Source organism: Nematolebias whitei, chromosome 19 (assembly GCF_014905685.2).
Source record: "Nematolebias whitei isolate Nwh7 chromosome 19, NemWhi1, whole genome shotgun sequence".
NCBI lineage: Eukaryota > Metazoa > Chordata > Actinopteri > Cyprinodontiformes > Rivulidae > Nematolebias > Nematolebias whitei.
In genome coordinates this window covers 10234237-10259807 of record NC_056516.1, presented here as the reverse complement: position 1 = coordinate 10259807, position 25571 = coordinate 10234237, and the positions used below count along the sequence as shown (strand labels likewise).

Genomic DNA, 25571 nt, shown 5'->3' with positions numbered 1-25571 from the left:
GAATAGTAGTACAAGTAATAAGTAGTAGTTTATTTTATTATTTATAGGTGTTTTAAACCCTTCCCATACTCTTTCAATATTCTAAACAATGTTTCTAAACTCTAAACGCTCTAAAAGAGCACATAATTTCACATAATAAGATTAAATGTATTAAATTATTTGTCATGTTTGTCAAAGCAATAAGCTTTACACACCGAACTCATTCAAATAGACAAAAATGAATAAATTCTACTTTTAATTTTTGAACTAGAACTAAAATCATCAAAGAAAGTGGCATCAAAGAAAAAAATACAGTAATTGTGGGTGTTTTTGCACAGACACAAAACATATTTTATAAAATAAATATTTTATTTGCATTGACTATAATAAACACAACTTCTGTACGTTCACTTTAGAGCATTTTGATTTTCATTCCTCTTCAAGGACATTAAATAAGAAGCAGAACGTCTCCCTCTTCAGAGCTCCTGGTGTTGTGTGAACGTTTGGTGTACCTGAGGCTGAGAAAGCATGTCGAGACTCCACGAACACATCCTGCCGTCTGTAGATACACTGATCAGGTTGTTGGCGTTCTGGGTGCCGACCACGTTGACGCAGTACACCGGGTGCTGCACACGATCACACAGACAGAGAAACACGGGGCTGAGACCTCTGAAGATCTGCTGCGTCAAAATGACACCACGAGTTTTGATGCATCGTTAATGTGCTATGACTTCATTCTATTCATTTATAATTAAAAAACACATTATTCTGCTCAAACTGGATTAATTATCATCTATTTGGACGTTATAATCATATAATTTCATGCTGAAATGTGTGCCATCTTGAGATACTTTGAGAATCCAAACCAAACCAGGTTCAGGGCAGCTCACATGCCACTGTGCAGTCGTCCCGTTAAACCCTCCTGAGGTGGGGCCACGGGCTGCTGTTCAGATCCACAAGTGTGTGAAGCCATTATATCATTACTAGGCAGTAATTGATTTGTCTGCTGGGCTGCACAAAGAGTCCATTCAGCAATCAGCACCATGCTAGCAAGCTGCTCCCTCTAACTGGAGAGGACGAGAGCAGCGGTCACATTATTCAGGTCTACAGCCTCTTTAAACCTGCAATAAGGACGCAGCGACGTCGCTGACATGATAAAAGGCCTCTGGTTTTTGGACGTGCACGTTCATTAGTCATTTGTTGAGGCTGTTGAACTGAGCTACCTTTCAGTTTTGTCTGGAGTGTGAGAGTGGAGTGGATGTGTGCGAGCGCCCTGAGACACACATCCTCAGAGGGAAGAGGCTCTTCTTTGACTAAATTCACTTTGGATTTGGAAGTTTTCAGTTCATGCAGTTTTTATTCTGTTTACACTTTTCCTGCAGTTTTCAACATTTGAAATGTTTGTTTTAGCGGTGTTCTTAGTTTGTAACCAGATTTGGCCCTAAGCAGAATTTGATTTGATTTGTAAGCCCATCACCCACCACCAATCACAGCACGGCTAATGTTTACTTTATATTAGTAATGCTTGATCTTTTGTGCATTTTACTCTTACCTCAGCTAATTTCTTGGTTTTCTAGTAAAATGTGATAAAACAAACCAGCCCACCATGAATGCAGTTGAAAGGTACAACAGAATGTGTGTGGCTTGCATTCACATCAGTCCATTTGTAATATTTAAAATATGAAAACCCACATGGGATCTATTATTAGTACGTTTAAAAAGTGTGCACACTGTAACGAAGTTGACAAAAAATGAACTTTGTGGAGGTGTTCTTGTTCATGCGCTTCTTGATGTGAAGGTACTGAGAATAATAACATTGTAATTCCATGACTGACATGTTCAATAACTTGTATGTTATAAACCACCAACACAACCACAGCTGCGATTTCTAACCCGAGCCCAGGCCTGGCCCAGCCCAACCCGAAATTTGGGCCAGGTCGGGCCAAAATAATGTTCTTTATGGGTGGGCCGGGTCAGTCTCGGGCTTTTGATGCGGTTTTATGAATCAAACAGCACAAAGAAAACTACATAAGAATGCACAATATAAAATTGTATTAATCTACTTGTTGAGGAGGCAGGTTCGACCGGCTGGTTGAAAGAGGTAAAAAAACAAAAGTCCAGTTAAGCTCAGATGGATCAGCTGATCATCGGCCGCACACGTCTCTGAACCTGCTGTCATCTGTGGTGAAGGAAGTTTCAGCATCTACAAAAGCCGACGTGAGCAGCGCATTCAATTAAAATAGCCTTGTTTACAAAGTAATTCCAAATAATTTTGCTCTAAAAATATTTTTGTTCATCTGTATAATAGCCTAGCTTTAGAGTTGATTTTTTAGACTATTTGTTTTTATGTTAATATCCAATAGGTGAAATAAGACATCTTATATCTTCCTTTCTTTGAAATATGTTTAAAAATATGTTAAATTGATTTGCTTACAAAAGCAGTAAATAAAATGTTTTTTTCGGGTTCAGGCCTCTAATTACAGGCAAACTGGTCGGGTCCGGTCGGGTTCAGAAAAAATGGATACGAGCTGGGGCTGGGTGGGGTCGGATTATTTTAGGCCCGAATGCAACCCTGTTGAGGTTACAAGCAACCATGGGAAATTGTGATTTTGTTTGTGTGTTAGTTGAGACAGTTACTGCATTTGTTGTTTGTTACTAGTTATTTTCATTAATGTGTTTGGTTACTTTCACACAGGGCCCAAACCAATAATCTCTTAAAAAACTCCCCACTTCTGTCAGATACCTCAATGGAAATGGGGTGTGATTTCACTTCTGTTCACTGGTCTACAGCTGTATGCCATACCAACAGTGGGAACTCATCTTACGGTGTGTGCAGCAGCAGACAAGGGAGTCCTCTGGACAGGGGTCCGACGGTGGCTGCGGTTATCCCACAGGACGATCTGACCTGAGTAAGTTCCACCGACTACCAGGTTGGGATGAAATTTGGCAAAACCAACAGAAACCACTGGAGACTGGGGAGAGAGAGGAGGAAACATGTGAGTGATACAGAGAAGTCATATTGTTCTGTACAACGTCAAGGCGTGGGAAAGAAGCGGATGAAAAGACCGGTATGGGCTGAAAACAGTAACGCTAGACTGGACGCGCAAAACAAGCCATGGAGACATCGCGATGGGTGGCAGACGTGGGGACTCAGACAGAGATGAAGATGATGAGTTTGGTCAGTGAGAAGGTCTGCTGAGGAGAGGAGACAGGGGTGACGCTGGGGTGGAGACCAGACAAAGAGGGAGATTGTAAACCCCCTCTGCCCCAGTCGTTTCACATTACAGCATCAAAACCCCAGCAGCCACTGGAGCGCTCAGTGTAGTCTCCGTTGTGACAAGTGCACCCTTGAACTCACTCCCCACCCTGAACGCTGTGTTTATTGAGTTTTGGTTACTCTTCAATGATCGTCCCGTATGGGCTACTGTGTGAAATGGTGAGCTCCTCCTGACCCAGAGCCACCGAAGCAACTGTGGGTTATGAGAAAATGTTTCAGCCTGTGGCGAAGCGCAACAGGAGGGTAAGTAGTGGTGCGCGTTATCAAATGGAGAGCAGAAATAAGTTACAAGTAATCTGGGGTCACGTGAAAATGAAAGCATGAAGCTCTCCAACACTTAAAAATAGAAAAACTACAAGCAGGCAGAGTGTGTTTTGCAAAAAGAAACCTGTTGCCTAACATGGTCGTAGATTAATTAGTAGGAACACTGATGACAGTTTTATTGTTCCTGAAAATTATGTTCCAGATTGTTCTCGTTAAAGCAGCAACTCTCAGGCTGTGACGTGAGAGACGTGAGGCCAAGCTTGTCAATAATCATCAGAATCCTTTAAAATCAAATCATTAATAAAGCAATAATTTATGTTGTTTTTAATTTGTAACAAATTGCAATTGCAAATAAACACACAGTTTAATTAAACGCTCCTTGAACAATATAACAATCTAAATATTTAGCGATAAAATGTTACATTAAAGTTGCTTTACAATCAGAATCAGAATAAGCTTTATTATCATTGTACTGAAGTACACTGAGATTATGTTTGTACAGTCGTCCGAAAGATGGGCAGGGTGCACGTAGCTGTTGATCCTTGAGAGCGCAGCCTCTTATAATTTGTCAGAATACTTTTTTTGGTAAATGGACTGTACTTATATAGCACCTTTCTATCTTATTTCAAGATACACAAAGCGCTTTACACTACAATCTGTGTCTCATTTACCCATTCATACAGCACTCTACTAGATCTATACAAAACTAATTGAACAAATCATTCTAAAGAGACTAATCAGAGCTTTAGATCACATTCATACACTGATGGGACACACGTCAGAGGCTATGAGGGGTTCAGTGTCTTGCCCATGGACACTTCGGCATGTGACTGCTGGTGGATTCGAACCCCCACCTCTCGCATTGGCGGACGACTGCTCTAACCACTCAGCCACAGCCGCCCCTTTTTAGATAGAAAAGGGGGAAAAGGCCATGAGGATAAGATAGTGGTATTACAAAAAAATCTCTTCACATCTTGTGAATTAGGGATGGGGCCAATCCGATCCAGTATCGGTATCGGCCTCCGATACCAGCATAATTTACGTATCGGATTTTCCGATCCACCTGCCGATATTTCTAATCCATGATGAATGTTGGCTTCAAACTACGGAATGGATTTCCTGAACGGAGGCGTGTCTCATGAACCCAGAGTAATAAGACCCGTCTCACATTCAGGAAATCCAGTTCACAGTTTGCAGCAGCTACAATGTGAGGACTGAGTTAGCAGCACTGTAGCTAACAGCTAACAAACTTTTCATCTAATCATGTCTGCTGTGTGGAAGTATTTTACACTAAACACCACAAAACAAGACAGCAACGTGCAATGTGTACAGAGCCATAACGTCACATTAAACCACGGTAAAGTTAGTTTTATGATGGACATTCGAGCTCCGTGGCTTCAGCGGGGCGCTGCTCTTTGGTCAAACCAAAAGAGGCGACTCGACACCGGCCAGCCGTCCAATCTGCCCCGCTCAGTCTGCCCGTCTCTGAGGAGGGACAGACTGAGCGCGCTGCCCCAAATCAGGCTGCCTGCTTCGGATTGAACAAGAAGAAGACGTCGCTGAAACCACGGAGCTCAAATGTTTACAGAGAAGTTGCTAAACTTCATCATAATTAATGACCAACACTATCAGTTGTAGAAAACGAAGAATTTCACAGCTTGATACTTGCAGCCAAGATATAGTTTACCCTCCAGGAGATATTTATCAGTACAACAGTAAACAATCATTAAAAAACATATGATTTGAAAATTATATATATTAAAAACATAAACAGCTACATTATAAAGTGATGTAAAATACTAAAAACAGGAACCTGTCTGTTGGTTTATGCCATGAACTTAGCAGGTCTTTGAAGCCATTTAACATTTTATTTTATTCATTTATTCATTCATTTAAATGAAACAAAATTTTAAAAAAATCATGAAAAAGAAAACATTGAATCAAAAGAGTGCAGAAAGAAGAAAAAAATTCTTATATCTGCCCCTTATTTAAAAAAATTTAAAACAACTTTAAACAATCACTTAAATTAATCACTTTAATATCCACTTTAAAGCTAGGAATAAAAATAAACATGTTTTGTGTTAGCAGAATATAATTCTAACTTTAAAACTTATCCAACATTAATAAAACTTACCTCAAGTTGCCTTTTTTGACATGCATGCATATATTTGTACAAATTGTACTTGAGAGCAGATTATTACAGCCTTATATAAAATCAATGATGATCATGATATCGGAACTGGATCGGTATCGGACGATATTCAGATATAGGTATTGGGATCGGATCGGAAGTAAAAAAAAGTGGATCGTGCATCCCTAGTTATTATCAGGACACAATTTAAGACATCAAATAACTCTAGCAGCAAGAACATTTATAAACACATTACATGTGCATTTGATGAAAAGACGGTGAGATTTGTCCACGAAGCACTTCCAGATAGGTCATAGTCCTAATAAGATGTTGGTGTCTGCCGGTACAGCTCTGATAAGCGTTCACAAAAGTTCTCGGCAGGGGGGCGGGCAGTGTTTGGTTGCAATAGACATAGCTTTTCCTTAATTTACACATATCCCATGAGAAATTTCATAAGTTGGCGTGCTTCGAGGCCAAACGGGGGAGTCAAATTCAGATGACACAATTGTTGATTTTTTTTTTTTCTTGGCAGCCTTGAGTCCTGCTGGTACTTTCGATCCAAAATGGGCAGATTTGTGGGCATTCCACTGGCCCATGATAATGAGCCCCCTCCAAGGTTGTCCCCAACATGCTGCTGAGTCCCAGAAGCCAGAGGTGGCCTGTGATACTCACAAATCACTCCCATCTTACGGCTTAGCTCGTAAATCAGCTGATTTTGAGTACTCGAAGCACGAATCAAACCTTCACACAGACTCGGCAGTTTTGTCGCTGTTTTACAAACAGTGCTTGTTTCATCTTTTCCAGCAGATTTTAAAGATGATGCAAATCTGTCAATATTATTGATATATTAATATAAACACTGACCATCATGAGCAACGGGTTTGAAAGAAGCACAGTGTTGCAGGAGGTTATCCTACAACTGAGACCAAAAAAAGTCTGCAATAGTAAAATATGTTTTTGCATATTCTTTCTTTTTTCATTTTTTTCTCTGTTCGCTCTCCATCCCTGCCACCACACCATCTGCAGCGCAGCCAAAACCCCAGTTCATTCTGAAAGGCGACTGGAAAACAAACCAAAGGGAAAGAAAACACTCTTTATTTCTTTGCTACTTCAGAGGATCAATCCAGAGGAACGGCTACGCAGTCGCTTCAGACGTGGAGACTCAAAATAAACAGAACTTCGGACGACGAAAATAGTCGTTCGTCAGCTGCCAGGAGGACTCCTTCTGAAATGTATATTTACACAGTGTGACCAAAAGTGGGGCTGAAGTTTTAGCTTTTATTAATGTGTATTATTAACAGGATTAGCCATCATGAGCAAAAACATCTAAACTTTAAAAAGAGAACGACTGGTATCAACCTAAACTATAAAACTTTGACAACTTTATGTTACATTTGATACATAAACAAAATTCAAAGAAAAAAACACTGAAATCTACAGTGTTAAATTATTACTAATAGGTATGTTAGCAACAGCTTAAACGTAAGAGGCGTTTATTCTTGACTGTTCAGCGGTGCAAGCTGCTCAAACACATGCCTCTGCCTTTACCATGATCACATTTAAAGTCAGTATTCTGCAAACACCTTTTCCCATTAGTGATTCTTTAACAGGAAAATTTTAAAGATCTCTTCTTCATACAACAAAAAGCTAACCAAACCATGCATGCTCTGCCATGTTTTGTACACAAACACCACACTAAAAAAAAAATTTGACGCACATGTATAGAGCCTTTTCAATATTACATTTCTACAAAACATTTCTGCACTGATTTTTATTAATCTTTTGACCTTATGTGGCGCACACTGCCTATGGTGTATTTTTTATTTGCATGTCAAGACACAGCCACTGAGGTATGGCCACCTTTTAAAATAACAACCTGTATGTTGATGTAGTTTAGTTTTTTCTTGTCCGAGGCAGCACAATGTGACGGATTCTGGCGAGTGGAGGGAGCAATTTATTCACCAACAGGTGCCATGGCAGAGCCAGGGGGTGGCTGATGGTGGCCTTGGCCACCATAGTTAATCTTGTCACCCCAGTGGCCACCCCAGTCATTTTAGGAAACTATACTTGTAGGCAAGATAAAAACTAGAAAGCATAGTTTGCTCAAACGATAGGAGTGGCTGGTTTACACACACACACACACACACACACACACACACAAATACATATGTATATATAATTTATTTATTATTATTAGTAGTAGTAGTATTATTATTATATTTATATGGTGGTAGCCATGTTGGAATTTGACCGGGCAACCCAATTTATGTAAGAAACTATTATTACACCTAGATGCTGCCACATAAGTCAAGTCAAATTTATTTACAAAGCACATTTAAAACAGCAACTGTTACACACCAAAATGAAAGTCAGTAGAGTTGATTTATTTATTTTTCATATTACTGTGCTCACAGCATTCACAGATGGGGGTATTTCTAATTGCCCCCTTTCGTTCATGACAAGGGACAAGAAAGGAGGAAGGAAGTCCAAATTATTTTTTATTCTATTTTCTTCTTTTAACATAAAGTTCGACACTGTTTAATTACAAATTTTAATAAACATAATCTTAGTGATAAATAGATTATTTTTTTCTTTATTCTGTGCCCCTCTCTTTGTTATAAGGTGAAATATTTAAGTCTTAACCCTTACTCTGCACATACAGTTCTTATGTGAAGTTCACAGCAGAAAAAGCAGAAGAAACCCTGTTTTTGTTCTAAATCTTTCATCTCTATAAAATCAGAATATCTCAAGTTTTTAAATGTTCTAAAGAGTAACAATTTAGATGACAACATATACTGTCTCCAGTTTTTTTTTACTCACTTTACTATTAACGCCATCAGAAATTCAAAATAAACACGTAAAATCTAGAGGATAAACACTCAAACATGAAACATCCACATTCCCTGCTCTCTTTTTTGTCTTCTACAAGTTACCACCCTACATAAACATCTCTGCTCCACATGAGTAATGACAGAGAGAGACTAAATCAAATCAAGAGACCCTCCAATTTTCTCCATATGTTAGTTTAACTCTAAAGTCCTATCAGTGTTGGCATCTTAAGAGGAAAATTTCCAACTAAACTCTGAATCCTCTCTTTGAGAAACCACACATTTTGCCTGCAAGTCCCGTCAGGCTTAGTGAAGGTACGGCTGACACCCTCCAGCAGCTAATTTAAATCTGTGTTAAAGATTAACTCATATGTGTTGGACTAATAGTCTTGTCTAAAAGTATGATTTGCAATCAGATATCAAAATAAGACCAATTTGCTGCAATAAGTCTGATTTAAATTAAATGGGAGTTAAATTCTCACTTTCTGTGCCATGTAGGAAATGAATGATTGACTTTAGAGCTGAATTATGGTGGGTTTTGGCTAAATGTGTGTATTCCTTTATTTTGTCTGAACTCCTGCCACTTTATGACTTTAATTCCAACTTTGCATCTGTTTGAGGGAAACTCTTTTTGCAGAGTCAAAACCTGACTGTAAAACACTAAATATACTATACATCATACCTGCAAACTCACAAGGGATGAAAAAGGTGACAAACCTAGCACCTGTAGTGTGGGGTGGGGGTTTCTGTGCCGCCCCACCAGAAGATTTAGTGATTTTTAAGATGTAAATTGAGCATTCTGGTCTACTCCAAGAAAAAAAACTAGGGGAAAAGCCAAAATTCTTCAGGTAAAAAGACATTTACTAACATATCCTAATTTATTTAGGACATAGATAGGAAAGATGGCTAGTCAACCAAACAATAAACAAGCAACAACAACAGCAAGCCAACCAGAGAAAACATATATAGCAAAGTGTTTTGCTAATAGCAAAAACTTGTGTCTTAAATATGTAGCGCAAAGTTAGCAGCGCGTATTCCAGATGCACTAGCTAAGATGCTGCAGACGTGAAGCTGCGCTTCTCTAAAGCACCCCCACCCCCCATCACAACTGCCAGCGCTACGAAAGTGCACTAGCTTAGCGCTTACAAGCTAGCGCAAGCTTTGTTGCAAGCTAGCTAGCACAACGGACTTACGTAGCGCTATCTTAGTGCTACGTTAAGTCCAGTCAATGGGAAATGAAGCCATCTACCACGCCTCTGACCCCTCCGAAAAAACTCATCGGATTTAGATGGTTCACGTAAACAGTGGCAGCTCCAGAGATATTTTTCTGCAGGTGCTAAGGAGGGGCTAAGCATTTTACTGAGGGCGCTATGAAGGATCATTTGTTCTTTTAGTTCTCAAGGTCAAGGTCAAGGTGTCTTTAATGTCATTCACATCAAATGTGGTACATAAGGTGGAACAAAACTATGTACACAGGGTCCCAGTTACATCCAACAAAAATACAAATTGTAAAGAAAAACCATAATAAGATCTAAGATATGATAAGATTCAGTTTATTCAAGAGATAAGATAAGATACGAATGAACACAGCAACATGAAATAAATCAGCATCATGGATAGTCAGCAGCACATATCAGAGCGAGTCAGAGATTCTTTATTGTCGTTCCACCTCATGTGGTACATGTGGTGGAACGAAATTGTGTACACAGGGTCCCAGTTACATCCAACAATAAAATGTAAAAGAAAAACAGTGATAACATCTAAGATATGAACTAACAAAAACATCAACTAAATATGCACTAAGCACTAATAGCATAAAAACATTACGTCGAACAGCAGCACAAACATGAACATGAGTCTGTGTAAGCAATTAAGCACGCATGAACACAACATGAAAAAGATCAGCAACAACATGAAAAAGAGCAGCAGCAACATGAAACAGATCAGCAGCAACATGATGTGATTTTTCACAGTGATTATCCTGGTTAGATATTCATGAGTCTAAAAGCCTCAGGGTAGAAGCTGTTCCTCAGTCTAGTGGTTCTACACTTAATGCTCCTCAACCTCCTTCCTGAGTGGAGTGGGGCAAAAAGTGTGTGTGCTGGGTGAGTGGGGTCCTTCATGATGCAGGTGGCCCTCTTCCTGCATCTAGAGGTGTAGATGTCTGTGATGGTGGGGAGACTGACTCCAACATCTTCTGTGCAGCCTTCACCACTCTCTGCAAAGCTTTTCTTTCTGCAGCTGTGCAGCCTCCATGCCACACGTTGATGCTGGAGCACAGGATGCTCTCCACTGCACACCTGTAGAAGGAGGTGAGGACTGAGCTTCCCAGACCAGCTCGACTCAGCCGCCTGAGGAAGTAGAGTCTCTGATGATCTTTCTTGATCAGGCTGGTGGTGTTGTTGCCCCAACAACAACAACATATCAACAATAACGTGGCATTACAGTAATTTTTTCACAGTAATTTTCACAGTGATAATCCAGACTAGGGATTCATGAGTCTAACAGCCTCAGGGTAGAAGTTTGTAGCAGTAATGAAGGTTGAGATGGAGGAAGAAGGGTGACACCTTTTCCATCTCAGCTCCACTACATTTATTTATTTATTTTTCATTCATTAAAGTGGAGCACCAGCTGGTCAGTTTACTAACCAACAACAACTTAATTAATACATTCACCCTTTAATTATCAGAATCTATCACTGAAGTTGAATCTGTTAATTACAGAGTTCTATACCAGAACAAATGAATATTCATCTGAATGAAGAGACCAAAGTTGTCTTTGAAGTTTTATTACAAAAATAATCAAACTAAAAATCAACAACAGTAATAAACAAACAATACTAATGAAGTCAAGGCTTCATTTTCTTATCTAAGGCAAAATTGACTCTGAGCAGGAATTATTTCAGTTTTATACGCACATGAATTTAGACAAAGTTTGACTATTTTAATAAATTGTTTACTTTGGATTTTGTTTGAAAGAAGTTATTTAATGGGATCAGATGAAGTCATTTATTATCACTGTAAGTCAGGAAATGATTTACTAAGTTGCATCGGCTTAAAATGGCACAATCAGACGCATCATGTCACCAGTTTCTGCTCCTTACTGGGTCAGTGTTGAAGGCACCTCTCGTCTTTCTGGGGTTCTGCTGGTGGATCAGACAAGGATACACCACGAAGAGGACTCGCCGAGAACTGTCCAGAGGTAGCTGAACGTGCTGGCTCCATCCTCCAGCTGTCCAGCGCTAGCGTTAGCAGCATTCTCCATAGATGTGGAAGGATGGCAGTACGCTTGATCCTTCTTCCAAATTATCCTGATGCATGCTCGCTTCTTTCAAATTATTGTTTATTTGTTGGTTGCGGTCTGCTTCCAAAAAATCCTCCTTCTCTGATTTCATTAGAGGCAATTTGGGTCATAGAAAACGGTCCATTTTTGCATTTTGTGCACTTTTCAAATGTTTATCTAACTTTCAGTAACTTGAAATTTCACTTACGGTTCGGAGGTTCATTTCCTGTTGTGAGATCGGATTTTTTAAAAACTCAATATAATCAATGATTGTTTTTTTTTAATTAGTTGTGTTTTGTGAGGAAAGTATCACAACAACCACATATTAAAGAATATTAACTTAGATGAAAAAGAAAATAATCTGATATTTTCTTGCGGGTGCTACGGGGGTGCTATGACTTTTCCAGGGGGTGCTCTAGTGCCCCCTGGCGCCGCCCTGGCACCGCCTCTGCACGTAAACAGTGACATATTTTTGCTTGAAATCAGCAAATTTCGCCGAAAAACTACGAGTTTGCAGGCATGATACATACTCAGTCATTCTAAAACATAAATGTATTTTATTTTTTCTGCGTTCCGCAGCAACGTATTATATTATATATTGGGGGAGTGGTAGCGCAGAGGTTAGAAGATGGGTCTGTGATTGGAAAGTCGCAGGTTCAACTCCCGGTACCATCAACATCAAACTGTGGGTGGAAAAGGTAAAACACCCACACCTCCCTCCACCCTCGTTCGTCCCACTCTGGACCCCTGAGCAATGCCCTTAACCATCTGCTCCCTAAACAGGGCTCTCTCGAAAATGAGTTCTCATGACTCAGTGAGACTACCTGTATAAATAAAGGGTAAATGAAAATGAAATGGAAAAATATTAACAGTCAGATCAGTAGCAACAGAACAAAAGTGAGCTGGTTGCTGGTAATCTGGAGTAAGAAAACATGAACTGCCAATCTTCTTATCCAATTGACATTAAGACAGCGATTATAACCATTTTCATGAATCTATTTTTTTCTATTACATGAAGCTGCTCCAGTTTCACAACCATTCCCCACTTTCTCTACATTTCAGCCTCTGGAATGCCCCTCATACAATCACAACATCTGTCTAAATGCCGTGTTACTGAATCTCCAAATCAGCACTGACTTCACGCTAAGCCTGACATTTCCAAATGCAGAGCAGCTCTGTAAATGCTTCTCATCTCCCTTGCAGAGCGGGTCAGACACCTGCTAAGTCAGCTCCTGCCAGACCAAAAGGAGAGGACGTAGGGAATGGAAACTACCGGAAGAAAAAGTAGCAGCAAAAATCTCTTTGGCGTCCTGGACCTCAGACGGATCATGGAGGTTTTAGAGGGTTTCATTGTCAGAACAGTGTGTTTCTTTGGTTTTCCTCTGTATTTAAGATGAAACTAACAAACATTAACTACAGTTTCTTGCACAAAGGTTCCCAGTGCTCAATGTTTCTGTCCACCTGTATTATGTTAAAGAGAAGTGTTATGTAAGGATAAAATACACATTATACTATATGATGAATGGTGATACATAGCAAGGGATTAAGAGACGTTTTAGGAAGAAAAAAGCTAGTGAGTGGCTAAATATCCCACCTTTGTTGCATCCTACACTTGGTCATGTTTCCCTCAAGCAACAAACCTATCAAAGAAGTCTTGGGAAGGCAGAAATGGAGTGAAAGTGCTACTTAGACAAGAAAAAGCAAGGCCTGATCGAGCCACTAGTTTCTCCCAGTCATAATGTTTCATCCTTCTTTTCCTTCTGTCTCCCCCCACACCCTGTCCCCCTCACCACACTCATCTGTTTTCGACTCAACCTTATCAGGACCAGATGGATCTGACTGTCTTTCCCTGCATCAAGACTTCGCAACCTCGCCTTGCCTCCCAACCACCTTTTTCCCCCCGGCTTCGCTCGTTTATGACACCCCACAGATTTTGTCACTCTGCGGTCTCTGGCAAGGAGAGAGAATTACCAAGCCAGAGTCTCCATTTCATCAAGCAAACAATGGAGCAAAAGACTCCCAGAGCACAAAAAGTGACTTATTCTGTTTTCTAGAGCTACGTTTTCTTTACCTTCGTCAACTTCTTTGTTAGTTTGACTCACATTTTCACTGCCACTTATAGCTTCAATGCATTTTTCTCTTTAAGAAAGCAAAACTCTGGTCTTTTCTAATACTTTATATTTCTATTCCTAACAAACTTCAGTTTGTTTTTCTATTTTTTAAAGCAAAGGATTTACAAGCTACTGTAATATTGCTAGCTTGCATTGCAAACAGATTTAACACTATAAAACATCCTGATGCATGCTCAATAATCCAAGTAGAAAAATCTAAAAAAGTTAAGTCTGGTCCTCTGGAGATTCAAAAAAAAAAAAAAAAATAGGATCAACCAGTTTGCTGCTGGTTTTGGTTGTCAGCAGCAAACTGGTTGATCCACTACAAGAAGGTGTTATTTATAAGACTGAGCTGAATACAGCACCTCAGACTGAGGAAGTCTTTCGGATGAGAGACGAAACGTGTCTACGTTTCTTTGTTTTGTTTTGTTTGTTTTGTTTTTTTAATGTCCAGAGGACCAGACTTAACTTTTTAGACTATAAAACATCACTTTTTTCAGAAATGTTGACCATTTCTTTTAGGTACAAGTCTGGAAAAACAAGACTTTTTTTAATCTGTCCATGTTTTTGAGAAAATAAAAATAACATGTTTGCAAATTCACCTATTATAATAAGAGAAGAGACATAAAAGAATAAATAGTGCAGGGTATGTGTCATGTAAGTTTCTACATTTACTGTTTTGAACAGCAAACAATAAAGTAAAAGCTTCCTCTTGCTTCCTACATTCAATGTGAATGAGAAGTTAATTAACTTAGCCATGAAAACAACCTCAGCACAATTAAAATATTACAACATAAACACAATGTTAGAAGTTTAATCCTCGGCTTAACCAATTTAGGGTGTCAAAAATAACATATTGTCAGACAAACTAACTCCAGCTTCATATTTAACTTTTAGTCTATAAAAACGGTCTGTTTCTCAATTCTCTGTTCAACTCTTTCAACTCTCACCCTTCTTTCCCCTCTCCTTCAACTTGCTCCATCTCTGGTGCCCAAAGTTTTTGAAAGTGCCAAAAGCTCAGGGAGCGACGTGAGTCAGTAAGATATTAATAAAAATATGACTGAGACCAATGGGATGTGACAGTAGCAGCGGGGGCTGTCAAAGGGAGGCGTGCGGTTGTGGGGGGAGAGTTTAATCAGAGGTTTTGAGTCTAACCGGTTCTTTCATGTGGTGGAACTTTGCCCACTTGAGAGGCTGGTGTGAAGTTACAAGATTGGACCCAACTGGGACGAGGTGATGATGGGTCCGATGGTCAGGATGGCCGTGATGAGCGGATCCACGCTGGTACCAGAATCCGCAGCTGAGGCGACCCCTTGTTCCTGAAGTACAAACCCAACCCGAACACCGACGCATAACACACTAATGTTGCAGATCAATCGCTGTTTAAGTGGAGTCGTAAAACGTTCACATTTCATGTGAAACATGTTGAGAAATTATAATGTATGTGTTAGACAAATGTGGAAAATGTGTGAAAATATAGTAAATCATGTTAAAGAGAAGAGTGGAGTTGGACTGTTTATGTTTTCAGGATTTTTTTCAGCAGGTCAGAAATGAGCACTGATGGCAAAATGGAGTCACAATGATCAGAACCTGCACTCATTACACAGTTAACTGCATAAATGTGATACCTGCCCAAACATTTGACATTAAAGTAGCTAACTTTGTCTGCATTCATCATTTTACATAATCTATTTTTATAAACTTTTATTCTGGAGACAGTTGTGATTATGGACTTGGAGAAGGCTGTTCATGCTTGTGTCAGCTCTAGGCTCGATTATTGTAACGCTCTGTCTGTCGGTGTACCTCAGTCATCACTGAGCCGCCTCCAGTTGTTCAAAATGCAGCAGCTCGTCTTTTAACCAACACTCCTAGACGGGACCACATCGCACATGTTTTACTCTCACTACACTGGCTTCCTGTCTGTTTTATAATAGATTTAAAACTTTTATTATTTGTTTTTAAAGCTCTGAATGGCCTCGCTCCTCCTCATATAACAGAGTAGTTGTTTCCCCGCCCGCTCCAGGTCTCTGAGGTCAGACAGCTCCTGCTCTCTGTTCCAAGGACAAAATATAAACTCTGGGGTGACCGTGCCTTTTCTGCAGCCGCCCCTCGACTCTGGAATAAACTCCCGCTTAATCTACGTCAGATTACTGAACTTGGCCCTTTTAAATCGAAGCTTAAGACTTTTTTATTCCAACAGGCTTTTAGTACTTAAAAATGTGTTGACATTTCTGGTTCTCTTTTTTTGTTGCATTTTTCTTGCTTTTAACTTGTTGTCATTTTAATTACTGTTTCAGTTAAGCACTTTGGTCACCATCACCGTGGTTGTGTAAAGCGCTATAGAAAGAAATGAAATGAAAATATTAAATAAAGCAAAGCTGCCATGATCAGATACAGTGACAGCAGGTTTAGTTTATTTACTTTAGTTGGTAACTAACTCCACAGTGGTAAAATATAAAAATACAAATAAAACACATGTACAAAGTAAATTTGTGTTTTAATATCTAATCCAACTTGTTTTATTTCAAGATTTAATTTATTCCATAGATTAATAAAAATATTTATAAAACTGTATCGCACAGCACTTAGAGCATCTTGTTCGTTTCATTATAAAAAGTAAGAAAATTACATATTTTTACTCAAATAAATTTTATTTTTTTTAATCTCGTCTTAAAGATTGAAATAAAAATACAAAAGCACAAATATTTACCTTCACAAATAAAAATTCTGGGTACCACTTTACAATAAGGCTCCCCTTATAGATGGCTAGATAATAAATAGTTTATAGATATGTTATTAGTTCCTCTATAAACACAAATAAAAATTATTGAGCATGGACTTTGTTCCTCTATAAACACTTTATAAATCATTAATAACTGCTTATTATGCATTAATTAAGGGTGAGAAAGCGATTACACTGACAAGTTTCTTGCCAAATAGAGAGCCAAATCTGTTCACCTATATATTTCATCTAGAGCTGTAACATTAAATATTTCATCAACATCATCATCATCAACAACTTTATTTATAAAGCGCTTTAACACTAGCCACAGCTGAAACAAAGTACTGAACTAAGTTAATACCTTGTAAGCACAATAAAAATTTGTAAACCTAATTTTTTTAGGATATAATATTAGTTGAAGATACTTATAATGCAGTGATAAAGTACAATATTATTTGCTAAAAAATATAGGTTTACATATGCTTATTATGCGTACAAGGTATTAACGTAGTTCAGCACTTTGTTTCATCTGTGGCCAGTGTGTGGCTAGAGCACTTTATAAATAAAGTTGATGACAACGATGACCATGACAATGATGATGATGATGAAATATTTAATGTAACAACTCTAGATGAAATATATAGGTGAACAGATTTGGCTCCCTATTTGGCAAGAAACTTGTCAGTTTTGTCTCTTTCTCACCCTTAATTAATGCATAATAAGCAGTTATTAATATTTATAAAGTGTTTATAGATGAATTAATAATGCATCTATAAACTATTTATTAGCTACCTATAAATGGAGCCTTATTGTAAAGTGGTACCAAATTCTGTAGTAAAAAACAAAATTATTGCAACATTTTACAAATTTGCAGCTAAAAATTGAAATAATCTTAATTCTGTGATGGGAAGGGAAATAACAAATTGAACAGAAACGTCTGCAAAATCCAGTCAAATCAGCGTCAAACCAACAGTGCACAGTGCACACAGACTGGAATAAATGAGCTGAGGGAGATCTGAATTACATTTTTTAAAAGCAGGTAAAGCAACAACAAAGACAATAAAAGCTAAAGCAAGATTTTCCATTTTGTCATTTTATACTTTTTAAAAATAATAGTTCTCAAACTAGAGCAGCACGGTGGCGCAACTAGAAGAGCTGCTGCCTCTCAACAAGCAGGTCCCCGGTTCAAATCCCAGTCGGGGTGCCTTTCTGGGTGGAGTTTGCATGTTCTCTCCGTGCATGCGTGGGTTTTATCCAGTTACTCCAGTTTCCTCCCACAGACCAAAAACATGCATGTTAGGCTGATTGGTAACTCTGAATTGTCTCTAGGTGTGAGTGGGAGAGTGAATGGTTGTTTGTCTCGTTTGTATATGTGTGTCCCTGTGATGGACTTGCGACCTGTCCAGGGTGTCCCCCGCCCCTCGCACAGTGATTGCTTGACATGGGCACCGGCGACCCCCGTGACTCAAAATGGAAGAAGCGGGTAAAAAATAATGGATGGATAGTTCTCAAACTATTGCTAGTTTCCATATTACAATTAAATGACATGTGCATTCATCTGCATGATGACAAAAGTATGTTCACATCATTTTCTGACTACAATTGTCCAAATGACACCGAGACTGACACAAAAGTTTGGTTTGGAATCGTTTTCAATCACATGAACATGTCAGACATAAACCAACAACACTTCAGACAAGCTGGTAAAAACCTGTCATCTTTACAGAAAATACTGCATTCCAGGAAATATGGATGAACAAGTTTTTCGCAACAATAAAACTTTCTTTTAATAAAACTAAATCTTTTTTACTACACAGCAAACAAGAGCAAAATGTTCTCGTTTCAAACATCTAATAGTCTAACTTCAGAAGAATAGGTCAGTGTTTGCATCACTAGGTCCATTCAGCAAAGAAGAAAGACAAAGTTTGTTTTTAGCATCAGAAGTAGAACTGAACAAACGGAATAAAACCTCAACCACAAACATCAGCCCTCCAAAATCAGCTTGAACTGTTTTTAAAGCATATCACACACATAAGCACACACCATGTGCCTGTTCAGTATGTGAACCCTAAACACATCAATACCGACATGCACGCAGCGCTCAGGCTTTTATCTACCAAATCACTAGAAAAAAATGGCACATGTGTGGAAATCTACAAAAAAAAAAAAAAAAGGAAGAAGAAAGTAAAAGCTGAAGTGCTGTTTGCTAACAGAGCAGCGTTTGCCACACGGTGTGCAATATATGCACGTCTGAGTGTGTTGTAAGTGTACAGCAAACAGCAAGAGAGTGATTACAGATGCAGGGGGGGGGGCACGTTGCTGCTTTCTGTTATTCTCGCCTTGGGCAAGAGGTAGAAGTCAAAAAAGCTCAGGTGAAGGCAACAAAGAAGAAGTGGAAGACGGTGGTTCAACAGCAGAGCATGCTCACACATTAAGAGCCGTCTGACCCGCAGCTAACTACAGCTGCAAAACTGTTGGCAAAATGCACAGTGATGGGGAAAAAGCAATTTTTTAAACTTTTTATAAACACTCCTGGGGGGTTGCATCCAAACCCAGCAGCAACAGAAGGATTATCAGTTTATGTCATATTACTAGTTTAATTACTTTATTTTAATTTCATCCTCTACTGCGCTTTTGCTACCAACCCTTTTTTTTTCTGTTTTTTGTTTTCTTCTTATTCCCTCTTCTTTTTTCCTATTAAAAAAAAAGCAAAATGGCAAACTTCCAGGCCACACTGACTGACGGAGTAACATGGGGTGTTGGGCACTTGGAAGTTTTTGTTCGCTCACAGTGGGTTTTTCTTTTTTCCCCTCTCTCTCAGCATCAGCCCTCAATTAAAACAAATCTCTGCATGCGGACAAGTAAACTGTGTTTGTTGAAGTAGCTTGAATGAGTGACATATTGAGGATTTCACAATATTTCAGAGCAAAATGGTGCCATTGTGTTCCTGTCCACTTAGAGCTGAATCCACTGTGGGGCAGCTCTGCCTCACACAATTGGAAAAAAGCCCCCCTGTTGATATATGGTGCATTTTATCGACTGCTTATACAAATAGTCTTGTTCCCAAAAGTCTGCTGCTCAATGCAGACAAATCACAGATCAGCATGCTCATAAACCACACTGTTAATAAAGTCAGATGTACATGTACAGTACATATCTCAGGAGAGAACCGCACGGAAAGTCTACAGAACGTTGCAGCGACAAGATGTGTATAATCTATCCATGCAACCACAAGACATTCAGCAGCTGCATAAAATATGGTTCAGTGAAAGAATGGGGTGTTTAAAAGCTCAACTATACAGCTGAGCTTATATGACAAGAGTCACATGGAATTTTCTTCACACTTTCAAAGTGTCAGTCGCTTTATGTGCACACGCTTGGCTCTAAAATCCTTTAAATAGCGAGGATAAGACAGGTGAGTTTCACCTTTTATGTCTAGGAGGAAAGCATCACTGAAGGAGCATCGGAGTGGGTGGGCGAACACACACATGTAGTGTTGGATTAGGAAGCGGTAAACCACAGCATTTTATGACTGAGACATCTCAACACAGGCTTGCCAGTTCCATGGGACAATTGACGGTCCTTACCCTCGTTCCATTTCTTCTATCCTCCATCCAAACAGCTCCTCTGTGTCTTATCACAACCCAAACCTTCCATTAAAACCTCAGTCTGTCCTTTCAAATCTGATCTCCATTAACATTTATACTTAAAGTCAGATGAATGCATTGCTACAACTTTGTTTTAGCTGTTTTTTTACTCACACATTTAAAGCAGTGGTTCCCAACGTCCAGCCCTCATTTGAGGTCTGCAAGGTTTTATTAGCACAGAAAATATGTTTTTCTCATGTGTAAAATACAACGAATAATGTAAAAAAACTGCGGTGCAACAGACACTGCTGTTACACGCTAAGTTGCCTCTGACAAGTGGATGTGTTCATAGAATTAAAAACAAAAACTAGAAAATGCATCGTTTGTTCCAACAGGCTGATGTATTTTATGTATAAGTGTCCTTCTCTGCAGATTTGCTCTCTAGATTGAAACCAGCATGCAGATGTTGGGTCCTAAATCAAACACTATAGAAACCAAAATGAAGAATATAAAAAATGGCAAATGTGGAGCAGCAGTGCGCATGAGAAAATATGGTAGCTCTGAATGAGCATTATTTTGCACTGATTAGCATCATTTCTTAGGAAATCCCATTTCCCAACGTCCCGTTTTACTGATGTTCACATACACAGAAACCTCAAATGTGTCTTCAAGTTAAATTAGTATGATAGAAACATTTTCAAATAAATGAATACAAAATTATTTGGCTTATCAAAAGGTAAGCTGTTTGGACTCAGATGGCTCAAACAGAACAGATTCAGTTCTACGTACAGTCTTCAGCTCTTTGTCCACAAACATCCTGACTCCTCCCTGCAGAGATGTATGCACCATCAGGAGGGCTGATAGTTTTTATGGAAAGAAAAAATACCTGGATATTATTTCTAATAAATAAATGACAAATTAGCTCAAATTAGCTTTGTTGTTAAAACGTACGCATGTGCTCCCAGGTAAAAAAAAAAAAAAAAGGTTGGGAACCACTGCTCAAAAGAAGAAGTGAGTTTATATATCATGTTCATTTACAGTAAACAGCAGTACCTCGATACTTCGCAGTTTGACTTTTGCAGACTCACTCTTTCACAGGTTTTCAACATAAGTTGTACACATTGTTTCCCGGTGACCTGGCCGCTCAGTGACCGCCAAGGGGCCCCCTCCTTTCTCTTTCTGAGGCTGTCATTCTCAGAAAGAGAAAGGAGGGGGCAGGGGTGGGGTCTGTCTTTCCCAATTGTTGCTGTGGGAGCTTCAATGAGGCAGATACCAAAGTGAGCGGCATGGATTGTTTATTGAAACTAATCAAGCGCGATCCGAACCGAGCCTTAACCCAAACTAAGCCGAGACATTTCCCGAAGGTCCCGGTGCTCCTGATAGCCAGTCTGCCCCTGGGCGCTGATTGGCACAGTAACCGTAGCTTCAGTCTGTCTGTTCTTTTACACTGTGCTCTTTTAGAGCGTTTAGCACAGGGCTATTCAACTAAACTGCTCAGGGGGCCACAGTTTCTGAAAGCCAACTGCTCGGGGGCCGGACATCCAGCGATTAAAATCATTATATAAATAAACCAAACTTTACAACGATAAGTTACCGTTTAAATGTGTTTATTTTATTGCATTGAATCTTAAATGCAATAAACAGAACCCCAAAACCCAAAACCAACCCTCCCACCCCAATTTATTTTTTATTTTTATGAAGTGGGTGGGATTGAAGTCACCTGTGGACTGGAAATGGTCCGCGGGCCGCCAGTTGAATAGCCCTGGTTTAGAGAGTTTAGAACAATGTTAAGAACATTGCAAGAGTGTAGGAAGGGATTATAAAGCCTTTAATACAGTATATATAAATACTAAAATAAATATAATGTCCCTACTTTGCAGATTTTCAACTATCGCAGGGGTGTCTTGAACGTAACCCCCACGATATAGTGAGGCCCAACTGTACAGTCGTCCGTCAATATATCACAGTTCAGTTCTTGCAGCTTCACTGTATCATAACCAGGTTTTTTATATTGTGTGTACTGTACATTCAGCTCATCATCATCATCTTCATCGTCTTTGCCAAAGTGTTTAGGAGCATGTGAAGTGTTTATAAGAGAGTGGGAATGTCACAGTTCATGTCTGTCTTTTCACCACGCCCACCTGCTCCACTGTGATCAGTATAATCCATCTCACCTGGCGGCCGCAGCATTTAAGCGCTCCCCTGGTCTCTATCTGGCACCTGATTATTGAAAGCCTTGCACAAGTAAATGTCCAGCGATGATCTCTTGCTCCTGACTCATCTCCTCATCCTGACCAAGTTTCTGTGCCCTGGATTTTCCTGTTTCACCTTGCCCCTGTCGCACACCTGCCACGCGTCCAACAGGGGCAAGACTTCCACCAGTCTTTTCAAAATGAAGCTTATTGAACGCGCTCTGTGTCTGGTAGAATTTTCGGGTCCTCCACTAAATTTATTACAGGGAAAGATTAATAAGAGCGTGGGAAAGGTTTGTAAGAGTGTGGGAAGGGTTTATAAAACCTCAATATATATATAAATAATCAAATAACTATAACGCTGCTACTTTGCAGATTTTCACCTACCGCGGGGGTTCCAGAGACCCCCGCTATATGTGAGGGATAACTGTATTCACAACAATCCAACATTAGGACTGCTATCACCTTCGAAACTGCTGAAAGTACATGCATGTGTGAAAGTACCTGACAGTGTAAGATGTACTCTGGTGTAGCTTTCTTAAACTTCATGTTCCACACCAGGGCAACTCCATCCGGTTCATGGGGAGCATCTTCATTGTTGTTATAGGAGGCGACCAATAACTCAGGATACTAACAGAAGAAAATGGAAACACAGGCGGGCAAACAAAGTGAGAGATAAAGGTGGTCCAATAATAAACAAAAATAAACTGATCTCTCCCTCTTTAAACGTAATAATGCACTTGAAGTTTAACGGCTCACCTGAGGGGACCAGTCGAGACAGGTGATGACACGATGTTTTGACCAGTGCTCGTCATAGAAGAGTCGATTGAAGGACAAACTGGAGCCGCTTCCAGAGTCTCTGGAACCAGAAATGATCAAATCTGAGAGTTTTTGATCAGCACTGAAGCCACGTCTGTTTCAATAGGAAAAACCTGTAGCTGTTAGAGCCAGCTGATGGTTGGAGAAGGGTACAACGCATAAAGCCTACACCTGGATAAACTACGGTAGCCATTTTTAAAAATTAACTCCTGTGTTAGGAAAATCAATTACTGTACATGCAGCACTAATTAAAAATAGAGGTGAGTATAATATACTACTTTTCTTTTATAATAATATGTATATTTCCCATACATACTTACTGTATAAATAAATGGTTTTAACCGAAATAAATGTATGAAACAACATCTTGATTCAATTTTCTATAAAAGTAAAAGTAGATTTATTTTAGCTATTTTTTGTTATTCTTGTCATTAAAGGGCTGACCTTGGAAGACAAATATCCTAAAAATTCATGTAATGAGAACCTCACAACAGTTTTAAAGTTTACGAATTAGAAGTTGCATGAACCACTTAGAAATGTTGGAGGGTGAAGTTGTTTTAAGATGGCACCAATCCTCTTTAGGGTTAGCCTCTGTTTGGACTAGCCTTTACCTCATTGATCCAGTTAGAATTTTTATGTATTTCTCTGAGGTCTTTCAAAAAGCTATCTAAAACAGGTAAGATATTATTTGTTCATACAAACCGGATTCCAAAAAAGTTGGGACACTAAACAAATTGTGAATAAAAACTGAATGCAATGATGTGGAGGTGCCAACATGTAATATTTTATTCAGAATAGAACACAAATCACAGATCAAAAGTTTAAACTGAGAGAATGTATCATTTTAAGGGAAAAATATGTTGTTTCCTAATTTCATGGCATCAAAAAATCCCAAAAAAGTTGGGACAAGTCCATTTTTACCACAGTGTGGCATCCCCCTTCTTCTTACAACACTCAACAGACGTCTGGGGACAGAGGAGACCAGTTTCTCAAGTTTAGAAATAGGAATGCTCTCCCATTCATGTCTAATACAGGCCTCTAACTGTTCAATCGTCTTGGGCCTTCTTTGTCGCACCTTCCTATTTATGATGAGCCAAATGTTCTATATAGGTGAAAGATCTGGACTGCAGGCTGGCCATTTCAGTACCTGGATCCTTCTCCTACGTAGCCATGATGTTGTGATTGCTGCAGAATGTGGTCTGGCATTATCGTGTTGAAAAATGCAGGGTCTTCCCTGAAAGAGATGACGTCTAGATTGGAGCATATGTTGTTCTAGAACCTGAACATAGTTCTCTGCATTAATGGTGCCTTTCCAGACATGCAAGCTGCCCATGCCACAAGCGCTCATGCAACCCCATACCATCAGTGATGCAGGCTTCTGAACGGAGCGTTGATAACAACTTGGGCTATCCTTATCCTCTCTGGTCCAGATGACATGGCGTCCCAGTGTTCCATAAAGAACTTCAAATCGTGACTCATCTGACCACAGAACAGTCTTCCATTTCGCCACACTCCATTTTAAATGACCCCTGGCCCAGTGCAAACGTCTGAGCTTGTGGAGCTTGCTTAGAAATGGCTTCCTCTTTGCACTGTAGAGTTTCAGCTGGCAACGGCGGATGGCACAGTGGACTGTGTTCACTGACAATACTTTCTGGAAGTATTCCTGAGCCCATTCTGTTATTTCCTTGACAGTGGCATTCCTGTTTGAGGTGCAGTGACGTTTAAGGGCCCGGAGATCACGAGCATCCAGTAGAGTTTTACGACCTTGACCCTTACGCACAGCGATTGTTCCAGATTCTCTGAATCTTTTGATGATGTTATGGACGGTTGATGATAACTTAAAAGTCTTTTCTATTTTACGCTGGGTAACACCATTCTGGTATTGCTGCACTATCTTTCTGCACAACAATGGTGGAATTGGTGATCCTCTTACCATCTTGGCTTCTGAGAGACACTGACACTCTGAGAAGCTCTTTTTATACCCAATCATGGTGTCAATTGACCTAATTAGTGTTAATTTGTCTTCCAGCTGTTCGTTATATGCTCAGTTTCCTTTTTCCAGCCACTTATTGCTACTTGTCCCAACTTTTTTGGGATTTGTTGACACTATGAAATTTTGAATCTACATATTTTTCCTTTAAAATGTTACATTTACATTAAACTTTTGATCTGTCATCTATGTTATTTACGAATAAAATATTGACTTTTGCCATCTCCACATCATTGCATTCAGTTTTTATTCACAATTTGTTTAGTGTCCCAACTTTTTTGGAACTTTTTTGTACATTTCCCACAGACTCTAAACCCACACTTGAACTTGTTTTATCGAACTCGAACTGGGCACTGGACGAGATTTTTGCAACTCGCTGTAGACGAATG

The 25571-nt window shown here is 39.4% G+C and overlaps 1 protein-coding gene across 1 annotated transcript in view; it reads right to left on the bottom strand.

The window, feature by feature from the left end:
• LOC119425621 (cytoplasmic dynein 1 intermediate chain 1) overlaps positions 1 to 25571 on the bottom strand; it is a 99665-nt gene that overhangs the window by 34073 nt on the left and 40021 nt on the right. The window contains exons 9-12 of the mRNA XM_037693156.1: positions 23133 to 23232; positions 22878 to 23003; positions 2805 to 2951; positions 492 to 605 (exon numbers count right to left, since the gene is read on the bottom strand). Coding sequence (XP_037549084.1) covers positions 492 to 605; positions 2805 to 2951; positions 22878 to 23003; positions 23133 to 23232 — 487 coding nt within the window. The remainder of the gene's footprint in view (positions 1 to 491; positions 606 to 2804; positions 2952 to 22877; positions 23004 to 23132; positions 23233 to 25571) is intronic.